This window comes from Cannabis sativa, chromosome 2, assembly GCF_029168945.1.
Source record: "Cannabis sativa cultivar Pink pepper isolate KNU-18-1 chromosome 2, ASM2916894v1, whole genome shotgun sequence".
Classification (NCBI taxonomy): domain Eukaryota; kingdom Viridiplantae; phylum Streptophyta; class Magnoliopsida; order Rosales; family Cannabaceae; genus Cannabis; species Cannabis sativa.
This window is the reverse complement of record NC_083602.1, coordinates 59,809,220-59,821,131: the sequence shown is the minus strand read 5'-3', so window position 1 is coordinate 59,821,131 and position 11,912 is coordinate 59,809,220. Positions and strand designations below refer to the sequence as shown.

Sequence of the window (11,912 nt, the reverse complement as noted above, 5' to 3'; positions counted from 1 at the left end):
GGAATGGTGGTAAGAATGTTCAGGAATACAAGGGACCACGTGAAGGTTGGTATTGTTAAATATTTGAAGAAACAGAGTGGCCCCGCTTCTGCTGAAATTAAGACTGTTGAAGATTCCAGTGGTATCATTGAAGACAGGAAGATAGTCATTGTAAGTGCTCGCTGCTTATGTTATACCCTTATATTTTTGCCTCATCATCCTTACATGGCATGGAATTTGACTAATTGTCTTTGCATTTGCAGGTTTGAGTGTTCCCCAAATTTTCCGGTGAGGAGTTTGAGAATTTCATGGCTGTTGCCGACAAATTGCGTGCAGACTATGACTTTGCTCATACTACAGACGCCAAGCTTGTCCCACGTGGTGAATCATTAGTCACTGGGGCTTTGGTTAGACTTTTGAAGCCATTTGACAAACTTTTTGTTGATTCTAAGGTACTTTTTATTACAAATTTTGAAAAAGTTCAATCATTTTTTGTTTCCATAAACAAGTATTGTTGGACCGATCTCGACTACCAATTACATCATCTATGGAGGATCTCATGCTAAATATTTAAACATCGTTTTAGATTTGTAGAATATTATTTGAATATTAAACTGTTCCACTTAGATCAATCTGTTTTTTTGTTTAAATTTGAATTTGAATTAGGATTTATTTCATATTAAATAAATATACATTTAGTATATTTATTAAAACATCGTTTTAGATTTGTAGAATAATATTTGAATACTGAACTGTTCCACTTAGCAATATCTGGTCTTCCCTCTTGCACTCTCTGTTTCAAGTTAAAGTACTGCTTAGTTGTTGGTAGAGCTTATGTACAGTATATGTCATCCTAGCTATTGTTAAGACTCAATACAACGTGCCAAGCTATTCATTCAATATACTGGGTTTTAAACGGATTGTTAGCCTTTTGTTTTTGAAATCATTTATTGAGTGTTGCTAATGTAGCTTTCCCGGTTGAATAAGGAAATTTATATAATATAGGATTACTATGTTTACTTGTGAGTGATAACCTAAGGGAGCAATTATAGAGTTCATTTTATTAATTTACACATTCCCACTAGATGGTAATATTTTTACACGTAGTTCTGTTCTTTTGGATGAAGTATTAAACTCTATATTTCATCAAAGAGTAAAAATACTTTTAGCATCCATTGTTGTCGTTTTAGTTCATTTCTCAAATATTTCATCCGTTGTTGTTTTTAGATCTATTGTCTTTCAGAATTTATTGTATTGTACTTTTTATGATGTCTCTGCTTTCTTTGTGGACTCTTGAAAAATACTTAGACACTCTTAGTAGAAGAAAAGAAAGCAAAATATACTTGGGGTTGGGATTACTTATGCATAAAGATCATTACCATTGGGCACAAGCACGGACTCAGGATTCTCTGTGTCTTCTTCCATGCTTTAATAAAATTGTTGAACAATGTTTTTTTAATAAATTGTATTATTATTATTATTATTATTATTATTATTATTATTATTATTATTATTATTATTATTATTAGAGCAGTTATATGTTTGATTAGGTGAACAAGAGACAAACATAATTTATTGCATCTAGATGAGTCCTATCAATTTAGGATAAAATCAATACTCAAACTACTCATAATTCTCTCTAACAATTCTTATTATATCACAATCTTGTTGATTGCAGAATGATTTGAAGTCTACAGAACATGGTATTGGGTACTTTTATTGTTACATTATAGGTAACAACCACACACACAGAGATGATAACTATCACCGTTTGGATATGAAGCACTGAAATTATACAAAGAATACAGGAAGAGAATCTGTGAGGCTTCCATGAATGAAGTGCACCTCATCTTGCATTTTATGCTCTTTGTTGCCTCTTACTAGGTACTATTGGTGGACTTCGAGTCGGGCTCATTTCATAATCCAGTTCTTCTCGAGATTGACGTCATTTCACATGTACTACTTTGTCACTAAACTAATCTATTACACAACTCTCATTTTAGTACATAAACTTTATATTACACGTGTTAAATCATTTTGGCCTGTAATTTTAACTACTTAGGCGGCCTACCTAGCCCCTAAGAACAAAGACCACTACTTTTGATTCTAAGTTAACCAAGTCCTAATTTCTATAGGTAGCAAGTTCAACAACATTTGTTATGGCATTTTCATTATTCTTGTGAAGTTTTTTTCTCCTCAAGAGGTTCCCTATTTCTTATTGTGGTGTTTCTTTCTCTAATTCGATATGTATTTATATATATATATAATTATATCCACACATTTGATTCATCTTATTTTTTTGTACTATAAATTCTCTATGTAGCTATAGACCTCTCAGGAGTGTGGTTGATTTTTGTAGTTTGGAAGAACATCAATTATTGTGTTCATTCTCTATGGTGTGATCTTTTCCTCAGAGTAATTCTCCTATAGCCTATATATATGGACAATTGCAAGCATTGATTTTGGACAACAATCAAGCTTAAATTGGTGTTAGAATGAGTTAGAGGTTGTGTATATTAGGAGTATGCATATTGAGATTAATGTCCTGTTTATTTATTAATAAATATATACTTAACATTTCTTTTATAAAACATTATGTTTTACTTATTAAATACTCGGTTTGTCTTTACAAGTACAATCGTTCATATGATAATATCATTTTACACAGTTTTTATAAATTTAAATTTACATTACAATACTATGCTAAAAAAAAAAATTAAATAGAACAATCTAACATTTCAATATTAGTTACATTAAAATAACATTTAGAGTATAAATATTTTTTTTTTCAAACGAGATATATTCATTAAACAAAAAATATAGACAAAATCTAAAAAAAAACAAGACCAAAACCCCAAATAAAACTAACAATACGTGCCTCGGCACGTAACATTCAACTAGTATAGTATATATATATGATTGATAATCAAAATTATATTTTGATTATCATCCATAATCAAAATTATATATCATATGCTTAAATTATGAAGATTTAATGACGATAGTTAACTGATGATCATTGTGGATTACATGTGTAAAGATATTTTCTTCTCGATTCTTAATTTCATCTTTGTTTACTTTTTAATTTGTTGGGAGGCTTGAGAGGTATGAGACTATGATCCTATGCTTGGGTTATGATTTTTTCATTTTTTGTTTTTTTTTTTTCAAACTTTGAGACATATTTAATTTTTATTTTCTACTAGGTTATGCTTTTTTTAGGTAGGTTTATCTTTTATCTTCTATGAATTATGAATGCATAATAAATATTTGTGAGAATATCGGTTTAATTTATTTTTTCAATTATTTTAAATTATTATTTTTTTTTTTCATTTTACCTTAATGGATAGGCGATAGGTTCCCCATAACTGATGGGTATTCCCCTATCCCGAATCTGTTGGTTATTAGACGGGGATGGGGCGGGGATGGGGGTATAAATAGGTAGTGGGGATGGGGGCGGGGATTGCATTTCCCGTACATTAACCACCCAATTTCCATCTCTAAACATAATCCCTATATCTACCAAATCATATTTCTTAAATTTTGACATGTACTAAATTATCCCTTAAATTTTCATTTATATTAATTTTTTTTTTCTAAAATTGAAAAAAAAAGTCAAAATTGAGGTGAAAAATAATAATTAGCCAATAAATTATATACACAACTACCCTATAAAAAAAACAACAAAAAAAACTGGGAGACAAAGACGACAGCTATAAGGTGTGTAAATTACCCGATTACCCGATTACCCGACCTTAATGAGCATCTTCTGTTTTCTTCAATGGTGATCAATGCTCACTTTTAATTCATGTACCTTTCCTTCTTAATCACTCTTTTACTTCACAACCTCTATATTTAACTACCTTCTTTTTCTTCTACCCATTTTTCTCAACCACTGCTTCTTCTGAGTCTCACTTCTCCTTTCGCGTTTTCACCATGGCGGATCTCGGCCCCAGCTCTGAGATTTCATTCGCTCAAACTTTTATCTGCAGTGCTTTCGCTGCCTGTTTTGCTGAGGTACGTGTATGGTTTCTTGCTGATGTTGTTCATTGCGTTTCGCAGTTAGGCTCTTTGCTCGGTTTGGTGAAAATTGAGTTGAATAGTTGTTGGCAGCCTTACTTTTTTAATTTGAGTTAGATAATTTTCAAGAGTGTTAATGTGTAGAATTGATTCCAGTTTTCTTGGAGTCTAGCTTATGTATTTGGATTATGGAAATGTTAAACAAATCGTGCGTAATTTGCAAATTTGGTTGTAGCTCGTTCATAATTTATACAGATACTTCTTTCGATTGGAATATGGGAAGTTTGGTCAGATTTCATTTTCTGATATGCAAACTGAGTTCTAACAGCCTTTAATGGGTCTGAGCTATCAACTTGGGTGCATTTTGGACTCATTCCGAGTCAGGATATAATTTTAAATTCATTTGGGTTCTTTTTTTTTTTTCTTTTCTTAAATAATGAAAAAAATTATGAATGATAATTCATGTTGAAAATAGCTGCATTCTTTGTTCTAGAATGATCATTCTAGCATTGTTATTTTGCAGTTCTGTACCATTCCTTTGGATACTGCTAAAGTAAGGTTACAACTCCAAAGGAAAGCAGCTACAGTGGATGGAGAGAAATCAGAGTCAGTGAATGGAGGAGCTTCACCAAAATACAGGGGCTTGTTGGACACTATTGCCACCATTGCCAGGGAAGAAGGTTTAGCTTCACTTTGGAAAGGCATTGTTCCAGGATTACAACGCCAATGCCTTTATGGTGGATTAAGGATTGGGTTATATGATCCTGTGAGTTAAATTTACTTTCCTTCCTTGATAGTAGCTAAGAGAGTTTTTGTTTAACAATATGTATGCAATTGTAAATTTTATTTGAGCAGGTCAAGACTTTCTTTGTTGGCAGTGCTTTTGTTGGAGATGTTCCTTTGTATTATAAAATACTTGCTGCTCTGATAACTGGTTAGTATACTGGTGGCGTTACCACTTCTTTGGGTATCACACAACTTGCACTACAATCTCATATTACGCCTATATAGGTCCCTGACCCTGACCTTTTTTCATATGTTCCTTGACCTTTGGAATTGAAAGTTTTAGATGTTTTTAACAATAAGGCATTTTTTTAATGGATAACAGGAGCTCTGGCTATTGCATTGGCAAACCCAACTGACCTTGTGAAAGTTAGACTTCAAGCTGAAGGGAAGTTACCTCCCGGGGTTCCCAGACGCTATTCTGGAGCTCTTGATGCATATTATACTATAGTTAGACAGGTTGGTTTTATTTATATAGTACTTTACTTTTGCTCTCATCATTTTGTTTTCTCAACCCATGAACATAATTTTTTCAATATTTTTTTATTCATTTTGTACATTTGTAGGAAGGATTAGGGGCTCTATGGACTGGACTAGGACCAAATGTAGCCCGGAATGCGACAATAAATGCTGCTGAGCTGGCTAGTTATGACCACATCAAGCAGGTAATAGTGTAGTGTTTTATCTCTTATTTTGAAGTTCTATTTTTTCAATATTTAACTTATTGCTAACATGCTATATCTAGGGCGTTACTTCTGTGGTATCCTGATTTGTTATACTTATGCAGACAATTTTAAAAATTCCAGGGTTCATGGACAATATTTTCACTCATATCCTAGCTGGTTTAGGTGCAGGTTTGTTTGCCATATGTATTGGTTCTCCCATTGATGTGGTACGTATTCTTTTACTATTCATCTGTAGATTTAAGATTTTGTTTTCGTAAAATAAAACCACAAATACCCATAAATATGGATTCTGACTCAAAACTGTTAATGTGCATTCACTTTAAATTAAAACTGAAGTAGTAAGTTTTTCCCTTAGAAAAATAAGGAAACTGTTATACATCTTTTTAATACTGCTCATATCTGAAATCTACTAAAACTTCAGTCCGTTAAAGCTAGCTCAAGTGGTTGGGTGGGTGTAGTCCTGGTTCAAGTTATTGTAAATATATCATATAAAAATAAAAATCAAAATAGAACAAAATTCTAAACTTTATATAAACAATGAATGGATGATTCTTTTGTCATACTCATGTATAATCATGATTTTATATAGATGCTTTTTCTTTTGTTTTTGCGTTGACCTTGGCCAATCAAGGTTTTGCTAAAACTGTATGGGACATTTGCTACACTCAGAACTACAAGAAAGTATAAAGGATTAACATGAAGCATTTAAATGATAAATTGGCAAAGATAGGCCACACCGTTGTCATATAGACTATTAACTATAGTAATAACCTATATTGGATTATTGGAGTGAATAATGAAATGATCAGACTTCAGCTTCCTGTCTCTCAGGCATGTTGTATACTAAACTGAAAGCAAGAAATACTGAGAGTTGATATGCTTAATTTTTATAGAAATTAGATATGCTGGTGTTGCAACTTGCAACATTGGTACAATTGCTAGCCATTAATGATAGTTGATAGACTTTGTCGACAGTAGTGATGTCTGGTTTTGTTTATGTGAAGCAATCTTCTATACTCTTTGAGGAATGAGCTAGTCTTGCAATATTGGTTTAACGCTGTATATGTTTTCAGGTGAAGTCTAGGATGATGGGAGATTCAAATTATAAAAACACCCTTGATTGCTTCTTTAAGACTTTGAAAAGTGAGGTATGTGAATTAATTTAACGTTAATCTAAATTTGCGTTGTCAATGTGATTGCACACTATTTTATAATATATAAGTATATATACATATGCATTTTGTGTGAATCAATCTGTAAACAATGACACAGATGGGATTCATAACGGGGAATTGGACCATCATATTTGACCTTCGTTCGAATGAATATATATAAGTTTGCTTTCTTTCGACCTCTGTGACTGAAGAAATTTCGTCACATTGTGGCTACTCACTATCCTAGTTAATACAGATTAATTAAAAGAAACTTGGAATTTTACTATCATACTATCTGTTAACTTAAAAACTCAAATATGTACTATAAGTATAAAAGAATATATTTTGGTATGCCCGCATGATGATCTTGCAAGGTAATCTAAAAGAAACCCTATTAGCTATTGGATTTAACTCAATGACAAACCCTATCAGCTGTAAGAGTAAGAGATGGAAGATTGAAAACTGAGAATGTACCATGCCTTTGCAGCTGAGTCTTCTTGTTTTGTACTGGTGTTTTTTTTTATTACTGTAATTCATCGTGTTTCATAAGTTACCATCCTGTAATTTTTGTCTGTTGCAATTGTACTGCAGGGAATTTTGGCCTTTTACAAAGGTTTCCTTCCAAACTTAAGTCGGTTTGGATCTTGGAATGTTATTATGTTTCTCACCCTTGAGCAAGTAAGATAAGCAATTTATAGTTTGCTCTGTAATTATTATGTCTTTTTTTTTTTTTTTTATATGCTTAACTATTTGCTTTGCTTGAACTACTTAAATTAATATCTAATTTTTTATTTATTACTTTACATGACAGACGAAGAGATTTTTGACTGGGGCTCCATAAGGACTGGTAATGGGATCCGCAGATTAACTTCCCATTTTTTTTTTCCCTTCTGGGCTTTGTTATATTGAACCTTACCTTCTTTCTTTTCAACTTGGTGAATCATATTTATAACATGCCAACTCTTTATTACTTTGTATCATTGGTTGAATTGATGATAGTTCCAAAATGTAGATTTGTCAAAACTCATTAGTCATTATAACACTATTTAATACCCGACTATATATAGAGGAGCACGTCACATGTTGCTTAACACCCTTTTGAACAGCAGGCATTGATTTGTATTTTAATTACTTTATTTGGATGAGCCATGATTACACATATTGTCACAATTGATATCCCTGCAATAACGATTCTCACCTAATCAAGCACTTTGCTAGAAACTTTTAATAACACGCAACATTCCTTTGGCTTTCAATACCCATGAACACTACACCTATTACATAAAAAAAAAACAGTACTTGAAAATTACAAGACATACTATGTCGTAGGACAATCCATTAGCTTAACCCTAATTATATCACTTACAACACTTACAACAAAATCCAAACACTGTAGTCTTCATCTTCAACTCCTTGGTACCAAGTACACCCTGGCTTTGATAACTGACCCGTTCCAGAGCTTAAACCCGGGACTAACAGGCAAAGCCACAACCTGACCCGGCGTAACCCTCCCACCGGGAAACTTAACGACGCTCTCCATGTACTGAGGATGAAACTCGGCTCCTCTGCTAGCCTCGAACTGACTAGGAACCGGGTCAAGCGAGAAAGCCAACAAGTGAAGAAGCCACACAGTCTTGGCAAGTTCCAAGAACTCGCTGTAAAACTGACTGCGGGGGTGGTTCCCAGCCACGACCTGGCGGTGCTGCTCCAAATCTCCAAACAAAGACTCCTCCATTTTGGGGTGAACAATGGCAAGGTACTTCTTGAAGCAGAACTTGCCGAAGTGACAAGTGGGCAGTACTCCAAGAAGCTCCGTGGGGTCCATAGCCTTCATGTCACGGTACTGAGTAAAGCAGTCTCGGCGGAACTGGTCCGGGTTGATGAGCGACGCGAGGCTTCCGTCCATGTAAAACGTCTCGTGATCAAACCCTTGGAACATCTTGTGGGCTACGTAGGATTCTAGAGCGTACTTGGCGTGTTGGGTTGTGACGGAGGAGGATATAGTGGATGCGTCTCCGGTGGCGCTTTCAGCGGCGGAGGCCAATTCTATGGAACGAACTGCGGCTGCTATGTCCCAATGGGCGGAGCGCATCAATGAGAGGAGTAGAGACGTAAATGTCCTTAATGCATCGGTTACTCTACTCGTTGTCACCTCGAATAATTCCGGTGATGTAGATAGCGGCACTGTAAGTCGGAAAAGAACATAATTAAAATCCTTGTTCAGAGCTAAAAAGTCTGTTTGGCTGATCAGAAATAAAAAGATCATTCTTTTCGTACAAAAGACAATAGACTTTTTTCTTTTTAGGTCAATGATTCTAAACCAATGATTACGTGCCACATCAGATACAAAAGTCAACAAATCAAAATTCAAAGGGTATAAAAATCATTTCATCGGTAAAAGACAAAGATTACTGTGAGGAACAGGGCAAGTACCTTGAGCAAGACTACAGCTGACCTTCTTCCTAGAGAAAGACCTTCCTTTCTTCCCGTTCCCACCGCCATTGACGGTGAAGCTCTTGAGCTTCTCCTTCAGGTTCTCAACTTCAACTTCTCTAGCCTTAACCTCTCTTTTCAGCTCATCGACCGCCGCTTCATACGGCGCCACCACCTCTTTAATCGTCGTAGCAGCCATTAACATCCTCCCGGAGCCAGATCTCCCTCCTCCGTTACCGCCGACAACAACATTCCTTCTGAACCTCTCTCTAAGCACACTCAGCCTCCTAATCTCTGCCAACACGGCCGCATCAGCCACCCTCATCTTCTCCGGGTCCCACGGACAATGCGCCTCCTGTAATTTCAGGTACGCTTTCTTCATTGCCGAAACCGCATCAAACACTTGCCCCATCGTCATCTCCATCTCCACCACGACCTCCCTCGTTCTTGGCTGCCAAACCTGCTTCTGCTTCCTTCCGCTACTACTACTGCTACCGCCGCTTCTCCTTTCCAACACTCCTTCAATTTGTTGATCATCATCTTCATCGGTTTCTTCCTCCTTTTCATGCTCATCCGTCTCGTACTCGTACACTTCCTCCGCATCGTCTTTTCCTTCCCCGTCGCTTGAATTTTCACGGCGTTCGATGCCGGTGAGCGGATGAAGCAAGCAAGACGCCGTAACTCGTTGAATCAGATCCGACAGGTTCCCAACCTTGCTCATTTTCCCCCCAAATTTCTTATTCGCCTTGACGATTCCACCACCACTGAGCGATAAGAAAAAGAGAATAAGATCAGATTCAGCCGAGCCAAGTTAAGACAAGTAGAATATGAGACTGAGTTGCTATCTCTCAAGTAGAGGCCGTAATGTTTTTATTACTCTATTTATTAAATTAAAAAAAAAAACAAATCGAGAATAATGTTACTTAAGTAGCATACCTTTTTGTGTTATTGTAGTCGGATCGGAGTGATAATCTGGGTCGGGTTTCCAATGGTAGCCCGTAGAATGGAACCGTTTGGGGCAAGTACTGTACTGAGTCGTCGGGTACCGTTTCCAACTGGTCCCTCACGCTCCAGCTGGCGTTTTTCTTCTTCTTCTTTTGCCTGGGCACCGGGAAAAATTGTTAATAAGGTATTCTCTCCCAGTAGTCTCTACTATAATGTATTTTATTAATTTTTTTTCTGAATAATAATGTATTTTATTAATTAGATCATCGGAAAGTGTGGTACGTTTTGGATGACAGCGCATATGTCATCTCGACCGTACACGTGTAAGTACGATAAACTAGCTAGATGATTTTCTACATAAAATGATAATATACGAATTATTATTATTATTATTAAGGGTCCTCAGCTTTTTTAATATTGAGATTTAATATTAAATTACCCAAATAACAACTGATATAATCCAATTCAAAAAACAATATAAAACAATAATTTCTCTACCGTTTTTGTCTCACTCATCAATCTGGTCCACTACACTGGACCTTACGAAAAACCTTTTAGTTAAGAAAGATTATATATAATTTGTATATAAATTGGATGTATTTGTTAGTTGTTTAAGGAAAAAATAAATAAATTGTTAGTTAAAACATAAGTAAGATTGATTTTGCATCAGCATGTTGCGACCTCTAGTTTTTTTAATTTGTTTAGTGAGATTGAGTTTTGTTTAAATTAATGACAAGTTGAGTTTTACATCACGTGGGGTCTAAATCTAAACTAAAAAATCTAGCAGAAAGTAATTGTACAATATCCTGATACTTGATGATGTACTGGTACACATGCAGCTAGTAGTGTTACAGAGTAACTCTCTTTTCAGTTAAGATGTTTCTTTAATTAATTTCATTGCCACTTGTAATAATGCACATGATGCTTTTGGCAAAATCAAAATATACATATAAATTGCATTTTATATATATGATAGTATGACATCTCTATATTATATATACCATACCTAATTATAATTAGTACATCACAAGCAGCTGATCATATTGACGTAACCAATTAGGTGTGGTATATGTATCATATATAAAATATAAAGTAATGAGGTAAAGAATGTTTTCATGATTTTCACTACTTATATTTCAATTGGTACGAAAGCGAAAGAAACTCACAAAAATAATAGCATATATAGGTGCTGATATAAGTAGCTATAGAGAATTGGTTTAGTTGAGAATTAATACCTTTCAACATTCGAAGAACAAAAGAAGATATTAGTAAACATATTTTGGGCTTTTCTTCTAGCTAGGCCAATTGATAAAGAGAAAAGGAAAAAGAAAGAGACACAGAGGGAAAGAGAGAGAGAATTTGTTTTTCCTTTGTTTTTATTGCTGAATGAGAAAGAACTTGTTTGAAGAAGGAAGTGCAAATACTACTATTATTTATAGAGATCACTTTTGACAAGTACTGTAGCAAAAAGAGATCACGCTGTCCTTAATTTCACAAATATTCCACCAATTACAGGTTGAAAAAATATAGAGATTCAGGATCAAATAAGAAGAAATGTAAAGAAAGCCATGGGCCCCAGGCCCCCCTGACCCTGAGGAAATCCATGGTTTGTCACGTGGGATCAGTGCAGTGGAAATTAATACACAGAGCTCTTGTACGTACTAATACTAGCTAATATCGAATTAGGCTCAGCCAAAATATATAAACAATGAAAATTGTAAAAGGTAGCCTGACTTGTTCTTTTTCTCTTGTAATTATATAATTATAGCTTAGCAAGCCAGCAAGAAAATAATAGTAATTATCGGGCTCACAAGCCTAACATATTGACGCTTTTATGTGTATAAGGGAAAGAATTTTGTACAATTTCGTAACCCAATTAGTAATACTAGTACTACCATTCGGCTAATCTATCGTT

General features: G+C 34.8%; 3 protein-coding genes across 4 annotated transcripts; 2 read left to right on the top strand and 1 right to left on the bottom strand.

The window, feature by feature from the left end:
• Positions 1–168: 168 nt before the first annotated feature.
• Positions 169–2,378, top strand: LOC133035044 (protein disulfide isomerase-like 1-1). The gene is made up of 2 exons (XM_061110683.1): positions 169–431; positions 1,658–2,378. The coding sequence occupies exons 1-2, from the start codon at positions 288–290 to the stop codon at positions 1,766–1,768; spliced, it is 255 nt and encodes an 84-aa protein (XP_060966666.1). The 5' UTR covers positions 169–287; the 3' UTR covers positions 1,769–2,378.
• Positions 2,379–3,654: 1,276 nt separating this feature from the next.
• LOC115718747 (mitochondrial uncoupling protein 2) lies at positions 3,655–7,681 on the top strand. 2 transcript variants are annotated; one of them, XM_030647572.2, is made up of 9 exons: positions 3,655–3,993; positions 4,520–4,762; positions 4,852–4,930; positions 5,105–5,238; positions 5,346–5,444; positions 5,567–5,671; positions 6,539–6,613; positions 7,211–7,297; positions 7,431–7,681. In XM_030647572.2, exons 1-9 carry the CDS (start codon positions 3,913–3,915, stop codon positions 7,458–7,460), a joined length of 933 nt encoding a protein of 310 aa, XP_030503432.1. In that variant the 5' UTR covers positions 3,655–3,912; the 3' UTR covers positions 7,461–7,681. The 2 variants fall into 2 exon arrangements, with proteins under 2 accessions (XP_030503432.1, XP_060966673.1); XM_061110690.1 differs by lacking the exons at positions 7,211–7,297; positions 7,431–7,681 and adding an exon at positions 6,738–7,204.
• A 34-nt stretch (positions 7,682–7,715) lies between these two features.
• On the bottom strand, positions 7,716–11,670 carry LOC115718746 (protein GRAVITROPIC IN THE LIGHT 1). Its single transcript, XM_030647570.2, has 4 exons — positions 11,233–11,670; positions 9,989–10,153; positions 9,053–9,816; positions 7,716–8,803 (listed from the first exon to the last, which is right to left on the bottom strand). The coding sequence occupies exons 1-4, from the start codon at positions 11,271–11,273 to the stop codon at positions 8,025–8,027; spliced, it is 1,749 nt and encodes a 582-aa protein (XP_030503430.2). The 5' UTR covers positions 11,274–11,670; the 3' UTR covers positions 7,716–8,024.
• Between the last annotated feature and the right edge of the window lie 242 nt (positions 11,671–11,912).

Coding starts and splice junctions, on each gene's coding strand:
- LOC133035044 (XM_061110683.1), top strand. CDS start 288: ATGGCTGTTGCCGACAAATTGCGTGCAGACTATGACTTTGCTCATACT. Junction 432..1,657: donor AACTTTTTGTTGATTCTAAG/GTACTTTTTATT, acceptor TGTTGATTGCAG/AATGATTTGAAGTCTACAGA.
- LOC115718747 (XM_030647572.2), top strand. CDS start 3,913: ATGGCGGATCTCGGCCCCAGCTCTGAGATTTCATTCGCTCAAACTTTT. Junction 4,763..4,851: donor GGATTGGGTTATATGATCCT/GTGAGTTAAATT, acceptor TTATTTGAGCAG/GTCAAGACTTTCTTTGTTGG. Junction 5,672..6,538: donor TTGGTTCTCCCATTGATGTG/GTACGTATTCTT, acceptor ATATGTTTTCAG/GTGAAGTCTAGGATGATGGG.
- LOC115718746 (XM_030647570.2), bottom strand. CDS start 11,273: ATGTTTACTAATATCTTCTTTTGTTCTTCGAATGTTGAAAG. Junction 10,154..11,232: donor TGTTCTTCGAATGTTGAAAG/GTATTAATTCTC, acceptor CCCGGTGCCCAG/GCAAAAGAAGAAGAAGAAAA. Junction 9,817..9,988: donor GACTACAATAACACAAAAAG/GTATGCTACTTA, acceptor CTTATCGCTCAG/TGGTGGTGGAATCGTCAAGG.